Source organism: Platichthys flesus, chromosome 23 (assembly GCF_949316205.1).
Source record: "Platichthys flesus chromosome 23, fPlaFle2.1, whole genome shotgun sequence".
Classification (NCBI taxonomy): Eukaryota; Metazoa; Chordata; class Actinopteri; order Pleuronectiformes; family Pleuronectidae; genus Platichthys; species Platichthys flesus.
The window spans coordinates 16,464,133-16,482,874 of record NC_084967.1 but is presented as its reverse complement, the minus strand read 5'-3'; the positions used below and the strand labels follow the sequence as shown (position 1 = coordinate 16,482,874).

The 18,742-nt window shown below is 43.2% G+C and overlaps 4 protein-coding genes across 6 annotated transcripts; 3 read left to right on the top strand and 1 right to left on the bottom strand.

The window, feature by feature from the left end:
• The first annotated feature begins 827 nt into the window (after positions 1-827).
• LOC133948502 (overexpressed in colon carcinoma 1 protein homolog) lies at positions 828-2,830 on the top strand. 2 transcript variants are annotated; one of them, XM_062382292.1, is made up of 5 exons: positions 828-1,097; positions 1,598-1,622; positions 1,848-1,880; positions 1,983-2,059; positions 2,619-2,830. In XM_062382292.1, the coding sequence occupies exons 1-5, from the start codon at positions 1,025-1,027 to the stop codon at positions 2,672-2,674; spliced, it is 264 nt and encodes an 87-aa protein (XP_062238276.1). In that variant the 5' UTR covers positions 828-1,024; the 3' UTR covers positions 2,675-2,830. The 2 variants fall into 2 exon arrangements, with proteins under 2 accessions (XP_062238276.1, XP_062238275.1); XM_062382291.1 differs by having other exon boundaries at positions 1,839-1,880.
• Positions 2,831-2,997: 167 nt separating this feature from the next.
• dclre1c (DNA cross-link repair 1C, PSO2 homolog (S. cerevisiae)) lies at positions 2,998-9,673 on the bottom strand. Its single transcript, XM_062382287.1, has 15 exons — positions 9,450-9,673; positions 8,650-8,701; positions 8,445-8,529; positions 8,304-8,363; positions 8,153-8,208; positions 7,946-8,047; positions 7,621-7,693; positions 7,233-7,373; positions 7,049-7,150; positions 6,628-6,764; positions 6,459-6,513; positions 6,249-6,337; positions 5,856-5,953; positions 5,344-5,430; positions 2,998-5,106 (listed from the first exon to the last, which is right to left on the bottom strand). The coding sequence occupies exons 1-15, from the start codon at positions 9,556-9,558 to the stop codon at positions 4,367-4,369; spliced, it is 1,986 nt and encodes a 661-aa protein (XP_062238271.1). The 5' UTR covers positions 9,559-9,673; the 3' UTR covers positions 2,998-4,366.
• A 139-nt stretch (positions 9,674-9,812) lies between these two features.
• On the top strand, positions 9,813-11,365 carry meig1 (meiosis/spermiogenesis associated 1). The gene is made up of 3 exons (XM_062382290.1): positions 9,813-10,005; positions 10,725-10,876; positions 10,983-11,365. The coding sequence occupies exons 2-3, from the start codon at positions 10,730-10,732 to the stop codon at positions 11,109-11,111; spliced, it is 276 nt and encodes a 91-aa protein (XP_062238274.1). The 5' UTR covers positions 9,813-10,005; positions 10,725-10,729; the 3' UTR covers positions 11,112-11,365.
• Positions 11,366-12,504: 1,139 nt separating this feature from the next.
• On the top strand, positions 12,505-18,686 carry tmem243b (transmembrane protein 243, mitochondrial b). Of its 2 annotated transcripts, none has more exons than XM_062383045.1 (5): positions 12,505-12,632; positions 15,875-16,160; positions 16,364-16,414; positions 16,555-16,659; positions 16,783-18,686. In XM_062383045.1, exons 2-5 carry the CDS (start codon positions 16,083-16,085, stop codon positions 16,900-16,902), a joined length of 354 nt encoding a protein of 117 aa, XP_062239029.1. In that variant the 5' UTR covers positions 12,505-12,632; positions 15,875-16,082; the 3' UTR covers positions 16,903-18,686. The 2 variants fall into 2 exon arrangements, with proteins under 2 accessions (XP_062239029.1, XP_062239030.1); XM_062383046.1 differs by lacking the exon at positions 12,505-12,632 and adding an exon at positions 12,644-12,907.
• The last annotated feature ends 56 nt before the right edge of the window (positions 18,687-18,742 follow it).

Below are 18,742 nucleotides of genomic sequence, written 5' to 3'. Positions count from 1 at the left end.
TTTGAAAGGTCTGGCGTTGTGTTTCAGTCTGGGCGAATAGAATCTGAGACTTTACTAAACGATGAAGCCGACGCCCACGTTCTCTTCTTGAGTAGTGACTGTAAATAAAGATGGACGACGTGACAGCTTTTATAAATGAAGCCAAAACATCTGTATTGCCCCCTGGTGGCCGGCTGCAGTATAGGTCTTAAACCTGCCTTATACAAGATATGTGCATTTTTGTAAAAGATGGATTCTGTCAGTTTTTACCTCGTTCTGATGACACTGATGTTTGTTTCTGATAATTTTGGTATAAATTAAATATTTGACGATGTATAAAAATGAGTTGAGACGTCAGGATTGACAGCTGAGGCTCACTCGTGATTGGTCGAGAGCCTGCGCTGTCAGGACCTGGACACTTAGGCTCCATCACCGCACAAGATGGCAGCGTTCGTATCCCAGATGTTTTGGCTTTAGTTCCGGACGGTGGCAGGAAGTTAGGATAACATCATCTATCTCTGTTTACAGTTGATAGACATAAATTCCCTGCTCTGAATTTGTTCCATCACGGCTCCTCCATCGTCAGAGACCTTCTCAGATGATCCACCTCTCTCACAGAGAAGAAGACTTCCTGCTGCAGTTGTTTAAAAATGAACCAATAAGATGGATTCTCTCCAACTCTGATGTGCGTCCTGCAAACTGAGATTTGAACCCACGAGCCTCAGAGGAGAGACTCAGCTCCCTCAGCAGCAGGAGGCATGAACTCACTGCTTCTCTCTTTCTCTCTCTCTCTCTCTCCTGCAGCTTCCTGCCCCTCTCTATCCTCCTCCTCCTCCTCACCCCCTCTCTTGGTGTCTTTTTAATCCTCCCTTCACGCTGAGAGCTCCAGGAGACAGAAACTGAGTGAAGGGAGGAAAAATCCTCTCCTGTCTCCTCGTCGTCTTTCCTTCTTTCTTTTCTTTCTTTTCTTTCTCTTCTTTCCTTCTTTCTCTTCTTTGTTTCTGTCTCTTCTTCCCCTCTGAGGTTTTCCAGAGTCGGGTGAGAGATGGGTTGTGGGAACTCTTCCCCGGCGACGACCACCAGCCACAGCAACAAAGACGGCAGCTTCAGCAACGAAGGTGAGAAACGATAAATCAATATTAATATAGAAAAAGTTAGTGAAGACGAGAGAAGAGACTTTAAATCTGTTGGAGGGAAAGTTCCTCTGTTTTTTATTTTTTATCTGTGACCTTTAGTCTACTGCCACCTTCTGGCAAAACACTGGAATATTTTATCTCTTTCTTTAACATTGTGAGATGAGGCGTTTTTTTAATTTTGTCCATTATTTCTCAGAGAATAATAATAACTCATCAGTTCAGGGACCTGATTTAAATGAGGTTTAAAGTCATCGGCCTTATTAAGAATCCAAAAATCTTCAGATCTGTGTTCTACAAATAAAGTTTTAAAGCCATTTGTAAGGCTCAGTGTTCCCATGGTAACATCAACAATAACTTGAAGTTTATATTCTTAGATTTGTTCAATAATTTCTCTTTTATTTTTATTTATTTACTTCCTGCTGTTTGATGATTTAATGATTTAACTCACGATTGATCTCGTTCATCTGTTTGTTTGTGATCAGGTCGAGCTGAGACTCCGACCAAAGTGTGAGTGCACACACACACACACACACACACACACACGCATTTTCAAACACACTTTTAATGTTATATCATGTCACTGTTGTTTGACCTTTCTCTGATGTTTCCTGTACTTAGATGTACTGACTTCAGAATTAATGTGTGTGTGTGTGTGTTTGTGTGTGTCTGTGTGTGCGTGTATGTATCTGTGTGTGTGTGTGTGTGTGTATGTGTGTCTGTTAGTGTCGACAGATCAAATGACTTGCCTGAAGATGAAAAAAGACTGTGAGTTAAGCTTTTTAATTTCAGACCACGTTCATGTTTTACACTTTATTAATGTGAAATATAATGTGTGTCTGTGTGTGTGTGTGTGTGTGTGTGTGTCAGAAACTATGGCGGTGTGTATGTGGGTTTACCGACAGACATGAGCAACATCCCTCAACTACAAATCGGAGTGCTAAGAGGTAACACAAACACACAAACACACACATATATACATTTCTTATTTATGATTTATGTTATATACACATTATATACAAGTAGAAACCAATCGTACAGTTTAAATTACAACTTGACCTTTCGTCTTGTATTAGGAGTAAATAATCATCTTAGCCATCGCGCTCCATTGACGAGCGGCTCGCTACTGCCCCCTAGGTGAATTTGAATAGAGCGGTATGAACAGGAAGTGGGCGGGGCCCCTCAGGACGACCTGGGTTCGACTGTTTCTGGTTTTTGTTTTCGACTCTTTTGACAAAACAGTTCATTTCAGACGAGTCTGTTTGTTTGTTTGCTGTTTTGTTGCTTTAGTTACCGTCTCTGCATGAGGCAGCAAGTGCACATGAGAGAAGACACACACACACACACACACACACACAGCTTCCTGTTGAATCTTCAGGGGTCATAAGAGCATGGGAACTGTACATTGTGGTTTGCTTTGGCTTTTTTATCTAACGTTTGTGTGTGTGTGTGTTATATTTTTTTATTCTAATTCATATGTATGTTAATGAGATTGTCGTCCTCCAGAGACGGAGTCAGACCTGGCGTCCCTCATGAGACCGCTGTGGGGGAACGGATCCTAATGAAGAGCCAGGTCTGTGCATGCTGTGCATGGTGTGTGTGTGTGTCTTTGTGCATGCTGTGTGTTTGTGTGTGTTTCATTAATGAGACCTGTGATGTCAGCAGTTTAAGGCCCATACCAGTGTATGTACAGGATTCAGCCCCCGTGTAACTAAGTACATTTACTCAAGTACTGCAACATAACACTTTTGTGGTGTAAGACTTTAGAGTTTTTGTGTTTGGTAAATTAAATTTTTAAATACATCTCAAAATGTATTTGGTTCTTTCTAAATACATATAGAGCTTTTGATAAATAACCAGATTATTGTGATTCTGAACAAGTTCAAAATGTTTTTTTTTTTTTTTTTTGACTGATTCAGCATTTTGAAGGATCTGCCTGAAGGGGGCAGTAGAGAAAAGGGTCACAGGATGCAGAAAATGAGGTTTATTTTTGCATTAAATTGGTCCTTATCAGAAAGTATCTGAATAAAAAGTACATCAGTTCTCTAAACATTGTTTTCATCAAGATTCTTGAATCAATCTCTGAGAATCAAGAACAACACTGAAAAACTTCTTATTGTGTTAAAGAAAGAGAAAAACAAATCTCTGGATCTGGTGAAAACTTAAAGGTGATTAAATCACAACGTTTTTAAAGCAGCTGTGACAAACATCAAAACATTGTCATTAAGTAAAGTGCATTGTTTTCTGTCATCAAATCAAATTAAATCAGTTTTAAAGTTCGACTTTTTCTTGGAAATGAACTTTAGCTTGTGGTCTGTCCTGCCTCCGAGTGACCTGCAGGGTGCGACGTGCAACGTGATGGAGGGATGTGGTCCGTGGACGGAGAAGAAGAAGCAGATGAATCCCTGCAGACGTCTTTCACACCCTCAGTCTCATCAGGAGTCTCACATGTGAACCAGCAACAGTGGAGGACATCGTCCCTCTGCGTCCTCTGTGAGAGACGCCGGCTCCTGTCATGGCCGCCCTGACGCCTTGCTCACAGACTTGTGTGTTTTCATGGAGGTGGAAACAAACCAGGACTCCGTGAGAGAGACGGTTTGTTGTGAAGCTCCAGGAGGCTGCATGTTGTTTTTAATCCCGAACACAGCCGACTCCTCTGGGAGGTTCCTGCTGGCGCCTCCTGCTGTGCAGCCGTTACACTGAATCTCACTCGGCTGATTATCTCAAACATGGCGGAGGCTGCGGTCGCTCATTAGCAGAGCTGCTGGTCGGTCGAAAGGAAACTCATCAACATTCACCTCCAACAAGGAAGTTGTGTTTTCACCCGTTTGTTTGTTTGTGAGCGAGATGTTAAAACTTGAGGACGAGTTCACATGAAACCTGGTGGAAGGATGAGGAAGGACTCGGGTGTGAATCTGGATCAGAGCGCGGATTCAGGAATTATATTTCTCTTTCTTTAACTTTGTGAGATAATGTTTTTCACCATTTTCCTCATTGGAACAAACCTCCCTGAGGAGATCTGCACCGGAATGTAATGGATTCTTTCCTGAGCGGTTCCACCACTGGACTCGGTGTCATGTTGTGTACAAACAAACAAACAAACAAACAAACAGGGATGAAAACCTGACAAACAAAAACTAAAACATTTAAATAACATTTGTTTTGATCCCTGAGAAACATTTATACTTGGTTTGGTTCATGTCCCATCCACATACATGGAGCAGTTTACAGCACGACGTCCATCTTCATCTCAGTCAACTAAAACCCTTACTTCCTTCTCGGAGGAGGTCTTCCTCCCCTGACGCCAACGCCTGGTACAGCTGGGACAGTTCATCTGGTCGTGGCGCCTTCGACTCTGGCGTGCAGGGAATGTCAAAGTCTGAGGACGCCTGGGACTGTGACAGCTCCTCAGGCTCTGATTGGACGATCAGCCCGTCCTCCTCTTGTCTCTGAGGGACGGTATTGGTCCTTGTTTCTCCTCGTTCCCCCTCCGGGCGGAGGATCAAGGTGTCGGGGAAACACGAGTCCATGTTCTGGGAGGAATGATTGGACAAGGAGGCCGACAGGGTCAGGCTGAAGGGTTCGTGGTCGTTGCTTTCAGGAGTTTCTTCTTCTTCGTCTTCATCACTGAAAAGCTCGGGCATCTGTGAGCTGGTCATCTTGGAGGGGGAGGGGCTGGGGTAGGAGCAGCAGGACTGGGATTGGCTGTTCTGGCTGTCAGTCGGCATTTCTGCAGAGAAGAAGTCCTCCCACTTTGGAATCTCTTGGTTTTCTGCCTCCATCTTGTTCTCTTCTTCTTTTGTCACCTCCTCCTTCATCGGTTTCATGTCACCCTGTCCCTCCTGCTCCTCCTGCTCCTCATCCTCATCATCTTCCTCTTCACCATTGGACTCGGTGCAGTCGACGTAGTCACCTGCAACAGACTGTGTGTTGGCGACTGACGGAGGTAAAGACTCATCCACAGATATAGGGGGCGCTGTTCTCTGAATTTTCTCTAAAATCAAGTGAAGGAAATGACAGTTTAGTGAGAACAACATAGATATGTTTATAAACAGTATATATATATGATCCTTTCTGTTGATTTCCATGTGAACAACTGAAAACACTGAATGTTGAAGGTTATTGGCTGTATATGAATATCATCTCTTATGATTCCTCTGTGGTCAGATGTAGGAACACGGCTCTGAGGTGGTTAACAATAGGAACAAACTGAGTCAAAGTCTCTCTGCACCTTCTTCTTCTTCTTGGTTCAGTCCCATCTTCTTCCTCACTGGTGCCAGGTCCCGTCCGTCAAACAGCTCGTCATCGCTGCCAGAATCTGATCACAGACAAAAAGACAACAGACATTTAAATATAAAGTTGTTCATTATGATTACTTTCTATTTGGATTCTTTGTATCGAGCAAAATAAAATGTTTGTTTTGCTCATTTACAAAGTTTAAATAAAGACTACTATCCCCCCCGAATGAAAACAAGCCTCCTACAAACCAATCAGAGTCAGAGAAAGTTCTTTAGTCCCTAAATTACAAAAAACAAAACTAACAGAACAAATGAAACAAACCCATGAAGCTTGGTTCAGACTGAGAAACTAGGTTAGTGTAAACTGGCTCTGATCAACAAACCACTGTTTCTGTGTCACATAACATCTGGTGACCTGTAAAGTACCACAGCAACAGAGGCAGTTACACATGTTGTTGTGCAGAACATCGTGTGTGTTGTGGTGTTGTGTGTGTGTGTGTCACACCGTTGGTAGTTTGCTCCATCCTGCTGCGTTTGAGAACTCCCAGAGGTTTATATACGAACGCTGTCTGATCCGATTGGTCCCTGCACATCAGCTTCAACCTGATCAAACACAGACACAACGATTAACTGGTGATTCTTAAATACACCTGAGACTCTGGTTCTTCCAACAAAATGACATCACGTTACATCTGGCATTTTATTTCCAGAGCTGAATTTTTTATTATTTTTTGTGCAGCGTTAGAGTTAAAAGGTCCAACGTCCTTTAAGAGACAAGCTGAATATATCAAAACGTAGGAGGAGGGGGAAGTAAGCAGGAGTTGTTTGAAGCTGAAAACCGTGCAGAGGTAATATAAAAAAACACGATAACTATGGTGCGACTGTGAACTTCACTCACATCTGTGTGACCTCAGTCAGAGTCCGGCCCATAGGGATCACACTGGGATGGATGTTGACGGGCTGAAGATACGTCAGAAAGTCTTTCAGCTGAAAACGAAGAAGAGCATCACTGGAAATGTGAATGAAACCAGAATTTAAGAAGGAGGAATGTGTATATGTTTATTTGTAACATGAAATCCTGTTTGTCACAGAGATATTTCAAATGTACCTCAGCGTAGGAGGAGTGGAAACTGAAACAGGCTCTGTAGGAAAAGGCTCCTGTTCTGAAAAGATTCATGAATAAAAGATATAATACAATTTGTCAAATCGTTGTTAATCTGTCACATGATCAAATTAAAATATTTCCACAAATGGAGAGGTGAGAAAACTGCTCTTACTTTATTATGACGTTGGTTTTCCTGGTTCTCTCCCCGAACCACATGGTCGATGGTTTGATGCTGATGATTTGAAGACGAGTCCCGTCGCCGGCGGTGCAACCACACGGCAGCCGGTTGCCTTGTAAATACTCCTCAGCCTACACACACACACACAACATCACAGATCACACAACGGTACAAAGTTACTGTTTAAAGGCAGGAGAGGAGAAAGGGTTTTCTTGAGAATCTGATTCCAGTCTTTATGCTAAGCTAACAGGCTAATGGCTGTAAAGTGAAGTCTGTCTTCCTGCTGTGAACTGACTGTTTGTTAAAGTAACACACACAACAAAAGTAGCATCTATCAAGTTTACAATAAATCTCCCATGTACAGAGGACGGTGAAAACTTTATGGATGTTTTGACGGGACAGTGAAGCTTTGGACCTTCGGGTGTCGACAGGCGTGGATCTGAGTCCTGCGGTCGGTCGTCACGTAGCTCAGGATCTCTGGCATCTTCTTGAACATCTCCAGATTATTGACATGGATCTAAATCAACAAATACACAACAAATCATTAATGTGAACGTTTCATTCCCCGCCCCCCCCCTTGTGATGTGTGAGCACGTCACCTGAGTGTTGAACGTCTCTCCCAGGTTGGTGAACAGGTATTCATATCCATACGCAGCTCGACAGTTGAGCCACACGACGTGATAAGAACTCTGAGAGATCCAGTTTCCGATGAGCTCCGAGATGCCGTTCAGACACACCTCCTACACACAGACACACACACACAGTTATCAGTTTATCTCCTACAGCAGCCGGAGAACATGTCGGTGCTGTTGAACTGAACAGAACAGAAACGCTTCACAGTGAAAACATTCGATAGTTTATCAGCTTCACTTCATTAAACCTGATAACTGAGCACAAACGCTTCTATCGTGGGAAATGATCAGTAAATCATAAAGTGTCTTCTTGAAGGTCCCACAGTAAATGAATCCGATTTGAAAACAAACTTACTCGAGTGGGTATTTGATAGAAGCGAGAGTCGTAGAAAGTGGAGTCCAGATAAATGCTCTGAATATCTTTAACCCTGCGAAGCATCAAACGAGGACGTGAACATTGTGAGTCATCAGGTGGATCCTTCTGTTTCTACTTCTGATCAATATCACACGTTCTCTGAGCTGCTGGGTTCCAGTTCGCTTCATCATCTCGGTTAGATTCAATAAAATATGAATAAATAACATGTCATTTCTCTTATCCACTTGGATTTTAATATTCTAAGTTTATTTAGTAGAAGTTACTTAGAAGAAGAATATATACAGTATTTTGATTTTCGACCGACCTGCTGCCCGAGTGGAGAAGCTCCATCCTCGACGCGTCTCCCACAGCGAACCTGAAGTCTCCTGTGTACAACACGTTTCCCTGAGAACCCTCAAACAGGAACCTGCACACAAACACACAAACACACACAAACACACACATACACAAACCAGTTCATGCTTTGACCTTTTCCATGAACAGATTTCAGATTGAGATGGACTTGACTCACATGACAGAGCCGGGACAATGACCTGCAGGAAGCAACGTCACCACGAGCTCTTCTTTCTGTCACACAGACAACAGACACGTTGGGTGAGTCCAAAGTGAACCTGCAGGACGAGTGATGTCCTCCATGTGTCTGACTGAAGGCCCAGTGTTACCTCTCCTGAAGCCTCGTCCACCAGGGAGATCTGAGTGGGACTCTCCAGCTCCAGTGGAACCTGAACGCATCATTGATTCAGTTAGAGACAGAAACCCAGTGGAGCAGATGAACATCTGGTTGAATGGAGGAGGACACTCACGATGAACTGGGCCCAGAACTGGTACTTTGGATTACTGAGCAGGAGCTCCTTGGTCACAAAGGAGCAGTAGAGCCGGACTGTGCGACTGCAGCCGGGAACAGGTCAGAGAACATTAGGACTGAATAGAGATCAGTGCAGGGAATACAGATTCACCCAGACTCTCTGGTTCCTTCACATTAGAACCTGATGTAGGATCAGTTTTTACCTGAACTGAAGCTTCCTCTTCAGCAGAGGCCCCTTCAGCCCCTTCATGTGATCTGAGACAGAGGAGAACTGTGAGAACCACAGACAGAACCACAGACTGAAACACTGACAGAGTCAAGGACTGAACTTCAGAAAGAACCACAGACAGAACCACAGAGTGGAACACTGACAGAGTCAAGGACTGAACTGCAGACTGGATCACTGACAGAGTCAAGGACTGAACTACAGACTGGAACACTGACAAAGTCAAGGACTGAACTTCAGAAAGAACCACAGACAGAACCACAGACTGAAACACTGACAGAGTCAAGGACTGAACTGCAGACTGATCACTGACAGAGTCAAGGACTGAACTTCAGAAAGAACCACAGACAGAACCACAGAGTGGAACACTTACAGAGACAAAGACTGGAACACTGACAGAGACAAAGACTGAACTACAGACTGGACCACTGACAGAACCACAGACTGGCAACTGACATTCAATGACTGAACAACAGACGGAACCACATGGTGAACTACAGACAGAATCACAGACTGGAACAATGACAGAGTCAAAGACAGAACTACAGACAGAACCACTGACAGAACCACAGACTAGGCAACAGACAGAACTACAGACAGGACCATATACAGAAGTATAGACAGGACCACAGACCGTTTTAAAGACAGAACTATAGACAGAGCTACAGACAGATTTAAAGATAGAACAACAGACAGCAGCACTGAGAGTTTCACATTATGAATAACCCCCAGGTGCTAAGTGATGCTAGCTGCCATGCTAGCCGGCAGCGGGCTAACCTTTGTGGCAGTGGGACAGGAAGTACGCCCGGGAGAAGATGTTGTCCCGGTCGAACCGGTCCAGGGACAGCGCGGGATATTCCTTCATCCGCCCTGTGAACGAGCTCATGGCTACAACGAACCGTTACGTCATATCCGCTCGGATTAAAGAAACTAACGTTGTTATTAACGAAGAAAACTCGAGAACATCGCATCTGAAGGTCCCGCCCTCCGACTTGAGCTTCTTCTTCTGCGCTTCTCTTCCCTGCAGCTCAGAGACGTCAGCGCCACCTAGTGTCTGCACGCGCTGCACTGCTCCTCGCTCTATCCCACCCTCCCTGTTAATCACAGACGCTTTATAAAAACACGTTTCTTGTTTATTTTAAATTTAACGAATCAACAAACAGAACAGACATTTAAATTCTCCCGTTTCACCAGAAGACATCTCATCTACTGGAGTCTCGTCCTCCAGCCTCGAAGAAGAAAGTTCACTGTAGCCAGGCAACGGACAGAGGCGACAGGACCGCAAACACACGAAATTATTTTACTGTCTTAAAAAACCACGCAAGAAAAAACAGTGAGTGAAGTTTAATACTGCGATTTAATAAACATCATCTGTAAAGTTGAGTGTGACAGAATCTGATCTGAAGCTCAACGAACTCAGTGTGTTCCTGTGATGTCACGATTTAATGTTTCACTTCATTGAGATGAGCACAGGAAACAATTATACTTTGATTCTCTTACATTTAATGTGCTCTTTGTGTAAAATACCTTTTTGTAGATGAAGCTTTTTCATGTTTGAGGAAAGTCACTCTTATTTAATAGGCACAGAAATTAGTGTTTTAATTTAGCACATTATATTACATTTAAATGTTCATATTAAAATTTTGATTATGTTTAAACTCCACTGTTTATAACTGTAAACTGTGTATGTCTTTGAATTGAGTTTCTATTAAGTGATGTTGCATTTTATACTTCACAAAGATGCTCATAGAAATAAATCATTTTTTTTTTTATTTTTCAGTTTTAAATATATACACAAATATATAGTTGTTTGCCTGATGTGAAATACAACACCAACAAACCTCAATTGAATATTTAAAGTATCACTGGATATTGATAAATACACAAACGGAAAACATTTCAAGGTGATGTGTTTATATTTCAGTTCAGCTCATAAAACGAATTTAACTAAACTCACTTTGACACTCACAGTTCTTTGTTTTAAGATAAACCTTGTTTGTCAGAACGTCTCCATGTGGTTGAAGTGTGACTGTCAGAAACGTGTATTACCAGACATCATGTCCTGTGCTGGTGAAGACCCCCCCGAGCCCAGGTCCATGAGCAGAGCCAGGCAGTGGACAGCAGAGGTGGAGAACCTGTTTCGATTCCAGCTGGCAGGCTACAGAGATGAAGTGGAGTATTCACAAGTCAAACAAGGAGCTTCGGTAAACTTCGCAATCTCTTTGAAGACGTCTTGATGAAGCGTAAACCTGTAAACTTGAATGTGTGTTAACGACAAACTGAGCGTGTCTCCTCTCGTCTGAGTTTCAGGTTGACAAATGGCCGAACTCCGGCTTCGTGAAGAAGCTCCAGCGTCGAGATGACACGTTTTATTACTACGACAAGAAACGTGAATGTCAGGACCGAGAAGTCCATAAAGTCAAAGTCTTCACATATTAGTCCTCTGAGGATTTAACGTCTGTATATATAAAGATGGACGTCATGGGGACTCCCAAAAGTGAAGCCAAAACATCTAGATCGCCCCCTGGTGGCTGGCTGCAGAACAGGTCAAAAACCCTGCCACCTCCATGTTAGTGGATGGGACATGGACCAAACTAAAAAAAAGAATCCAAGTGTTTGTTGAATGAACTTTCCTCAGAGATGGTGTCTGTCCTCTCATCTCACTGATCGCCAATAAACAGATTTTACATGAAGCACCGTTTTATGAGTTCTTTCCTGACTGACTCCACTTCCTGCAACAGAGGGGCGTGGTCATCTGTCACTCTGTCTCACTTAAAACTGGTGATGTAGTAAAGAGGTGAAGTGGTGATGTAGTAAAGAGGTGAAGAGGTGATGTAGTAAAGAGGTGAAGAGGTGATGTAGTAAAGAGGTGAGGAGGTGAAGCGGTGATGTAGTAAAGAGGTGAAGTGGTGATGTAGTAAAGAGGTGAGGAGGTGAAGCGGTGATGTAGTAAAGAGGTGAAGTTGTGATGTAGTAAAGAGGTGAAGAGGTGAAGTGGTGATGTAGTAAAGAGGTGAAGTGGTGATGTAGTAAAGAGGTGAGGAGGTGAAGCGGTGAAGTAGTAAAGAGGTGAAGTGGTGATGTAGTAAAGAGGTGAGGAGGTGAAGCGGTGATGTAGTAAAGAGGTGAAGAGGTGAAGCGGTGATGTAGTAAAGAGGTGAAGTGGTGATGTAGTAAAGAGGTGAAGTGGTGATGTAGTAAAGAGGTGAAGTGGTGATGTAGTAAAGAGGTGAAGTGGTGATGTAGTAAAGAGGTGAGGAGGTGAAGCGGTGAAGTAGTAAAGAGGTGAAGAGGTGATGTAGTAAAGAGGTGAGGAGGTGAAGCGGTGATGTAGTAAAGAGGTCACGTGGTGATGTAGTAAAGAGGTGAAGAGGTGAAGTGGTGATGTAGTAAAGAGGTGAAGTGGTGATGTAGTAAAGAGCTGAGGAGGTGAAGCGGTGAAGTAGTAAAGAGGTGAAGTGGTGATGTAGTAAAGAGGTGAAGTGGTGATGTAGTAAAGAGGTGAGGAGGTGAAGCGGTGATGTAGTAAAGAGGTGAAGTGGTGATGTAGTAAAGAGGTGAGGAGGTGAAGCGGTGATGTAGTAAAGAGGTGAAGTGGTGATGTAGTAAAGAGGTGAAGAGGTGAAGTGGTGAAGTAGTAAAGAGGTGAGGAGGTGAAGCGGTGATGTAGTAAAGAGGTGAAGAGGTGAAGTGGTGATGTAGTAAAGAGGTGAAGTGGTGATGTAGTAAAGAGGTGAAGTGGTGATGTAGTAAAGAGGTGAAGCTGTGACGTAGTAGGGGTGGTGACGTAATGACTGAAGCGGTGACGCTGCCGCGGTACTGACGCGGCAGTGACGCGGTGCCGCTGTCGGCTCACTCTCTGGTCGGTGAACTCTCCTTTAACGCGCTGAATTGAAGCCGCTTCCCTTTAACCGTCAGTGAGCCGCCACCGCCGCTCCGGACCCATGGTTCCTCTCGGAGGTCAGTGACTGTGTCTGTGGTTTGAATTCCGCCGGGTCACCTGGTTACCTGCTGGTTAACTCGCCAGGTTTAGGTGGTTCTCCTGGCGGAGGAGCTAGCTTAGCCTCGTTAGCATCCTGCCCCCAGTTGGCCTTGTGTCGGTGGAGCTTCACCTTCGCTAACGTTAAACCTGAAAACGTGACTTTATCGTGACGTTTATTGTTGTACAGTGTGTGTCACACAACATGGCGCGTGCAGCGGACACACACGGCTGGTCAGGTGGAGTCAACCCGCAGGTAACGAGCTGTCTGTGCTACTGTTAGCATGGTAATCTACTAACTAAGCTAACTGCTCCTGTTGTGATGGTTCTGATTCAGGTTGGTTCAGTCTGAACTCAGTGACTCACACTGATCTGAGATCTGTGCTTCTGACTGTATCTACCTGTGTTCAAAGTGTCCTGGCTGGTTCAGTCTGAACTCAGTGAATCACACTGATCTGAGATCTGGGCTTCTGACTGTATCTACCTGTGCTCACAGTGTTCAGGCTGGTTCAGTCTGAACTCAGTGAATCACACTGATCTGAGATCTGTGCTTCTGACTGTATCTACCTGTGCTCACAGTGTTCAGGCTGGTTCAGTCTGAACTCAGTGAATCACACTGATCTGAGATCTGTGCTTCTGACTGTATCTACCTGTGCTCACAGTGTTCAGGCTGGTTTGGATGTTAAAGTTAATAACACAACTTGTTTTATCCTCTCGTGAAGCAGCTCGACACTTTAACAGAAGTGTTATTATTAGGATTATTTCATTGGAATCATAAATAAGACCAGTGAACAAGGTATCCATTAAATACAGCAATAAAACTGTAACAGTATAATAATAAAGCAGACAAACCGAATGGGAACTAACTGTGTACTAGAACTTGAATCCAGAACCACAGTAATCAAGTTAACATGGATGTTAACCAGATTAACACATCTACACATGTTTATCTGCTGATTCAGTTATTTGTTGGTGTCACAATGGACGTATTTAAGGCTCAGAGGTTCACTAACGCTGCTCGTGCACGGGGTTCAGACGTGTGTGGTCCACCACTGGTGCTCAGTACGGACTGTCACCGCACCACATGGATGTGAGGGAGGAAGAGGGAACTTAATGAACTGCTATCTGTAGATGAAAGTAGGTGAATCGTACGTTAAAAACACATTAACTGGATTTATCTGTGGTGCCGCTGAGACAAATAGTTGATTTATATGTATTTCGATAGTCTAATAATTGTAACAGTTGTTTAATAAGACAGAAATTGTAAATATGTGAAGAGATTAGTTGATCAGAAGTTGAATATGTCACCTTGGTGTCTCAGATCTAAAGCTTGTGTTTCACTGCTGTCGTGACTGCATCTGCAACCTTGATCTTTCATTATTGATTCAAGAGCCGATCAGTTCCATGATTATTTAATTCTGTCGTCTTGTCTTATTATTTGAATTTAGTCTGAATGGACAAATCCTCCTTAAACTAGAACATTGGCAGGTTTTTAATAAATTGAAATGGTCTAAAAGTTATTAAATCAACTTAAATCAGAATCTGTTTGAATCAGGGAAAGTTCTGTTGCTCTTTTTGGCAGAGTTTGAGTTTAAACCTAATTTGTGAGTCTCAAAAGCAATATAATCTTTCATGATTTAAATAAGTTAAATTTAATAGAAATCTGAGTTTGAAATAAAGAAGTAATCAGCTCAACAAAGAGCCAAACATCTTCAGTATGAAGACTCTGAAATGTGAACATTAGTTGACATTGTTTGTTTTTGGGGATTTTTCTGTTCCCAAAACGGGAAATTTCTCAGACCTTGTGATGATGATTTTTTATTTCTGTGAACTGAAATACTAATTGATTAATCAAGACATTAATGACCCTCTTCTTTTGATGATGAAAATCGTCATGTGTTGCAGCCTGAGGTCAAATCATTTTCTTTCCTGAGCAGCAGACTCTGATGTTTTTGGATCTCATAATACAAGTAATATATATATATACACTTTACCAGGTACTTTTACCTGCTGTTGAAGAACTGACTTTAAGCAGATTACTTCTATACGAGTCCTTTCAGCTCACGTGAACCAAATATGCTCAGCCTTAGTGCGGTTGAATCGCGGGGTCTCTCTTTAAGAGGCCTAGTGAATCACAAGGCTGGGGAGGAATGTCGCTTTAGGCCAGGTTCATGCTCGTTCATAATGAGCCTCTTGTTTTCCGCCGTGTGTGTTTTCTGCTGAGAAAGCTCGGGGAGGGTTTTGTTTCCGCTGCCTCCTCACCCAGAGAGAAAGAGGCGGCTGCAGCTGGACTCTTCAACGGTTTAACTCTGCGTGGAGACCTGGAGTGAATCTGGTGTGAGAGACGTCTTCTTTTGAATCTTTTGTAGAGATGCTTTTAACCTGATGTTCCGTAGTCATCATCCTCACTGAAGAGAATTAGAAGAGAGTTAAGTTTTGTTGTTAAACTCCCAGTGAATGCCCCCCCCCCCTCAAGTTCGAACAGAAAAGGGATGTGAGCATTAAACAAACTCCCCTCTCTTCTCTGTGGTGAGCTGATGATTCACTTCATCTGTTTGTGCTCATTTATGAAATATAAGAAACTTAAAATCAAGCTGAAGATCACAAATCTTGAAAACCTGTAACGTCCTGCTGCTGCTTTAATTCTCTTTACTGCTTTCATCTTAGTTAAATACAGAAATAATAATATTCACAACACCAGATATTTTTATGGCTTTGTTTGATTGTCACATAAAAGCATCCGCTGGCTTTAGATCCCAGTTAAAATTAGCTTTAAATCTGGATAGAAAACTCAAAAGGAACTCTTTGAACTTTCCTTAGAGTAAGAAAAGGAGAAATAAAAGCTGAACTTCTCCTTCTTTAAAGATTTGATCTCGAGCTGAGTTTCTTAAATCTCAGGTTCCGCATCTTCTGAGGCTGATTATGAAACTTTCATAGTCATAGTGAAGAAAGCTCATTGTCTGATTGTTCAGCTTCCTGTTTTTATGCCTTGTCATCAGCAGCAGCTGCTCAGAGATACAACCGACTGTGTCTTGTTATCGCACCTGGAAATAGAGGAAGTGAAGAAGGAAGAACTACAATAAAATCAGTTTACTGTTGATTCTGGGTTTTTATTCTTGGGGGGAAAGAAAGCAGCTCTGTCTTCTGTCAGTAAAACTCGTTTTATTGTTTTTATCCCGGTAGCAACAAGCTCATCATAGTTTCTCCTCTTCCGGTCCCACAGGTGAAGTGAGAAGTGAACCTGTCCAGCAGAGTCCAGAACCCAGCATGTCTCCATCAGTGTGTTGACGCTGACTTCTTCCCCGACGCTGAGCAGAGGGAGGCAGCTGGAGGGGGGCCAGCGAGCATGCGGCACCGGCCTGGGGTGTCCAGGAGGCGGCGCTGCTGAGAGGGAAGCGGTCGGTGCTGAGTGTGTGTCTGCCGAGCCGAACATGGACGACTTCAACAGCCGGAGTTACGGGACCAGCGGCCACGACAACAGACCTCTGTTCGGGGAGACGTCCGCTCGGGTGGGAACCTGCTGGAAGAGAGCGTGTCTGTTGTGTTGTGTGTGTCTGTGTGTAAATCTGTGGGCCTGAAACTAGAGGATGTTTCAGCTCTAAGCAACGTTCATTAGTTTACCTCTGTTCTGCTTCAGATCAACACAAACACAAGTGGATGGTAATTTGATGTTTGAATTCAAACTTATGAATTCAACTGGTCTTTCCCACAGGATCGAATAATCAACCTGGCACTGGGGGGGTTCACCTCTATGGTTGTTCTGGTGAGTTTACATCACAAACACTTTCATGTATCTTCTTCCTTATCTGATCTTTATGAACATTTCAGATCACTGTTTTACACCACGAGGAGATTTCTGGAAACTTGTTTTTTGTGAGGAACGTGTCTCTGTTTGTCTTCCAGGTGACGGTGGTCTGTTCCTTCGTGTTCCCCTCTTTGCCTCCTCGACCGTTAAATGTCTTCTTCGCCGTGTGCATCCTGTTAACCTGTGGATCCACCATCGTGCTGGTAACTCACACCGCAAAATGCAAAAACACAAGATGGCACATTAGTGTAAACGCAGCCTCAGAAGGAAACCTTCTTTCTCTGTCTTTATGAACGTGGGGTTGTGTCCTTGTCTCTCTCTCTCAGATATTCTGGTACCGACAGGGAGACCTGGAACCTAAATTCAGGAACCTGATCTATTACATGCTGGCGTCCATCGTGCTGCTGTGTCTATGTGCCAACCTCTACTTCCACGACGTCAGGTAAACACCAGGACGAGGAGGAGGAGGAGGAGAAGGAAGAAGGGAGGACATGGCTCCGACAGACTGACGCACACGTGGAAGAAACATGCGACCAAAACAAAACTGTCACTCGCTGACTTGAGTGAATTTTCCGCCAAGACTCTTAAGGAGAGACCGGACGGTTCCAGATTCAAACTGGTGCCGGATCATCCACAGACACACCAGCTCAGTGTGGAAATCATGAAGAACAAGACAGAGGCTGTAAAGCTGCCTGGAGGACAAAGCTTCTGATGAAAAGCTGTGTTTTCATCCTCAGTGATTTCATCCTTCACATCTTCAGGTTTGATACGATGGAGAAATAATTATGCAAATGTTAAAGGAAAAATCCACCACGAGTGTAGAGATGGTTTTCTCTTTTGGTTCCCTTTAAACCTGTATTTTACATCAACCTGAGACTGGATATAAATCTACACTTGTTGGTTTTAACTGTTCAGATTTGATCAGGGTGGATTTTTCCTTTTAAAGCAGGATGAAGGTCACTGAGCGTGTAAACACAGAAGGGGGGGGGGGGTTAACGGATCTGCCTCTTCCTGTTCTACGAACTCACAACACAAACATCTTCTTGTTTGTTTTTCTTTTCTCTGTCTGTATCTGCTTCTTCTCTGCTTTTTCCCCTTTATCTGATTTTCACGGTTGGATTTAATCAATTTTCCAAATCACGTCTCGTTAAGAGGATTTTTGTTTTTTAAATTAGATTTAAATGTCGAATTACTGCGACTGCCAATTCTTGCACTAAGTACGGCTGAATTACACTTTTGTCTAAGCCATTCACACACACACACACACTCTCAGGCCAGCTGTAGCACCAACTAAGATGAATGGAGGCTTTCTATGCAGCACAGAAGCTGCACACAGATCTGTAAACGATTCTATATCATATTGATGTGTTCGCCATCTAACGTTTGCACTGTTAATCCTGCGTTTTGCATATCTGAGGTCAGCCTCTGGGCGTCTCTCGCACTTCAGGAGCTTCAAGTCACAATTTTTACATCAGCAATAATAATAATGATCGTGAAAACGTTTTGTATTTTAGCTCAACACATTCAAAATGTTAGAAAACCACGTTGGCGAAGGAAGCACATCCACAACCTGCCAGTAGCTGTCGTGACCTGGTTCTTGTTAGTTTCACAGAGTCGCTCCTCTCAGGTTTGTGAAGAAGAATCCAGAAACCCTGTGGGATCATGAAAATCCTCCTGAAGGAGCTGAGGCCACGGGATAAAAGAATAAACTTCATGTTTTGACTTCTTCCCCTGAGGTCTGCGAACAAAACCAGGTCACAGAGCAACGCACAGTCACTGAAGTCACACACTCTGTACTGAAGCTTCAAGTTAGTCAGAACAAAGCCTGAGTCTGAATCTATCATCAGTCCAAAGAAAAGTTCCTGGAGTTATTCTGTTTAAATGTTTGTCTGGAAATCTCATGAAATGAACCAATGATGTGTGAATACATTCAGATCCTGTGTATGTTCTGTGTCTCCAGATGTTTCTTACTCGTCTGATCAGCTCATGTTTGGTTTCTGTGTTTTCATGAGATTTGTTGACGGTAAAAGAAAAAGTGTAAAAAGAACCTGTAGCTTGTTTCTTCTCTTTAAACCGTGAACAGCTTCGTTTTCAGCGGATGAAGCTTTAAACTCTGAACTTCAGGAACTTGAAGCCGACCTCGCCACGACTGTAGGATTGTTAATGCCACGTGTTTCTCTTTTCTTTTTTATTTAATTATTCTATGGAATAAATAATTATGTAACCTGAAGGACTCGTTTTACTTGATTTGTTTAACAGGTTCCGAAGTCAAATTTCTAAATGAGT

Bases quoted from the DNA above. Each gene is read 5' to 3' on its own strand.
- LOC133948502 (XM_062382291.1), top strand. From the start codon at position 1,025: ATGGGTTGTGGGAACTCTTCCCCGGCGACGACCACCAGCCACAGCAAC. The intron at 1,098-1,597 runs GTGAGAAACGAT...GTTTGTGATCAG, and splicing joins CGGCAGCTTCAGCAACGAAG to GTCGAGCTGAGACTCCGACC. The intron at 2,060-2,618 runs GTAACACAAACA...GTCGTCCTCCAG, and splicing joins ACAAATCGGAGTGCTAAGAG to AGACGGAGTCAGACCTGGCG.
- dclre1c (XM_062382287.1), bottom strand. From the start codon at position 9,558: ATGAGCTCGTTCACAGGGCGGATGAAGGAATATCCCGCGCTGTCCCTG. The intron at 7,151-7,232 runs GTGACGTGCTCA...TTGTTGATTTAG, and splicing joins GAGAGACGTTCAACACTCAG to ATCCATGTCAATAATCTGGA. The intron at 6,338-6,458 runs GTACATTTGAAA...CTTCGTTTTCAG, and splicing joins TCCACTCCTCCTACGCTGAG to CTGAAAGACTTTCTGACGTA.
- meig1 (XM_062382290.1), top strand. From the start codon at position 10,730: ATGTCCTGTGCTGGTGAAGACCCCCCCGAGCCCAGGTCCATGAGCAGA. The intron at 10,877-10,982 runs GTAAACTTCGCA...TCTGAGTTTCAG, and splicing joins AAGTCAAACAAGGAGCTTCG to GTTGACAAATGGCCGAACTC.
- tmem243b (XM_062383045.1), top strand. From the start codon at position 16,083: ATGGACGACTTCAACAGCCGGAGTTACGGGACCAGCGGCCACGACAAC. The intron at 16,161-16,363 runs GTGGGAACCTGC...TCTTTCCCACAG, and splicing joins TCGGGGAGACGTCCGCTCGG to GATCGAATAATCAACCTGGC. The intron at 16,660-16,782 runs GTAACTCACACC...TCTCTCTCTCAG, and splicing joins GTGGATCCACCATCGTGCTG to ATATTCTGGTACCGACAGGG.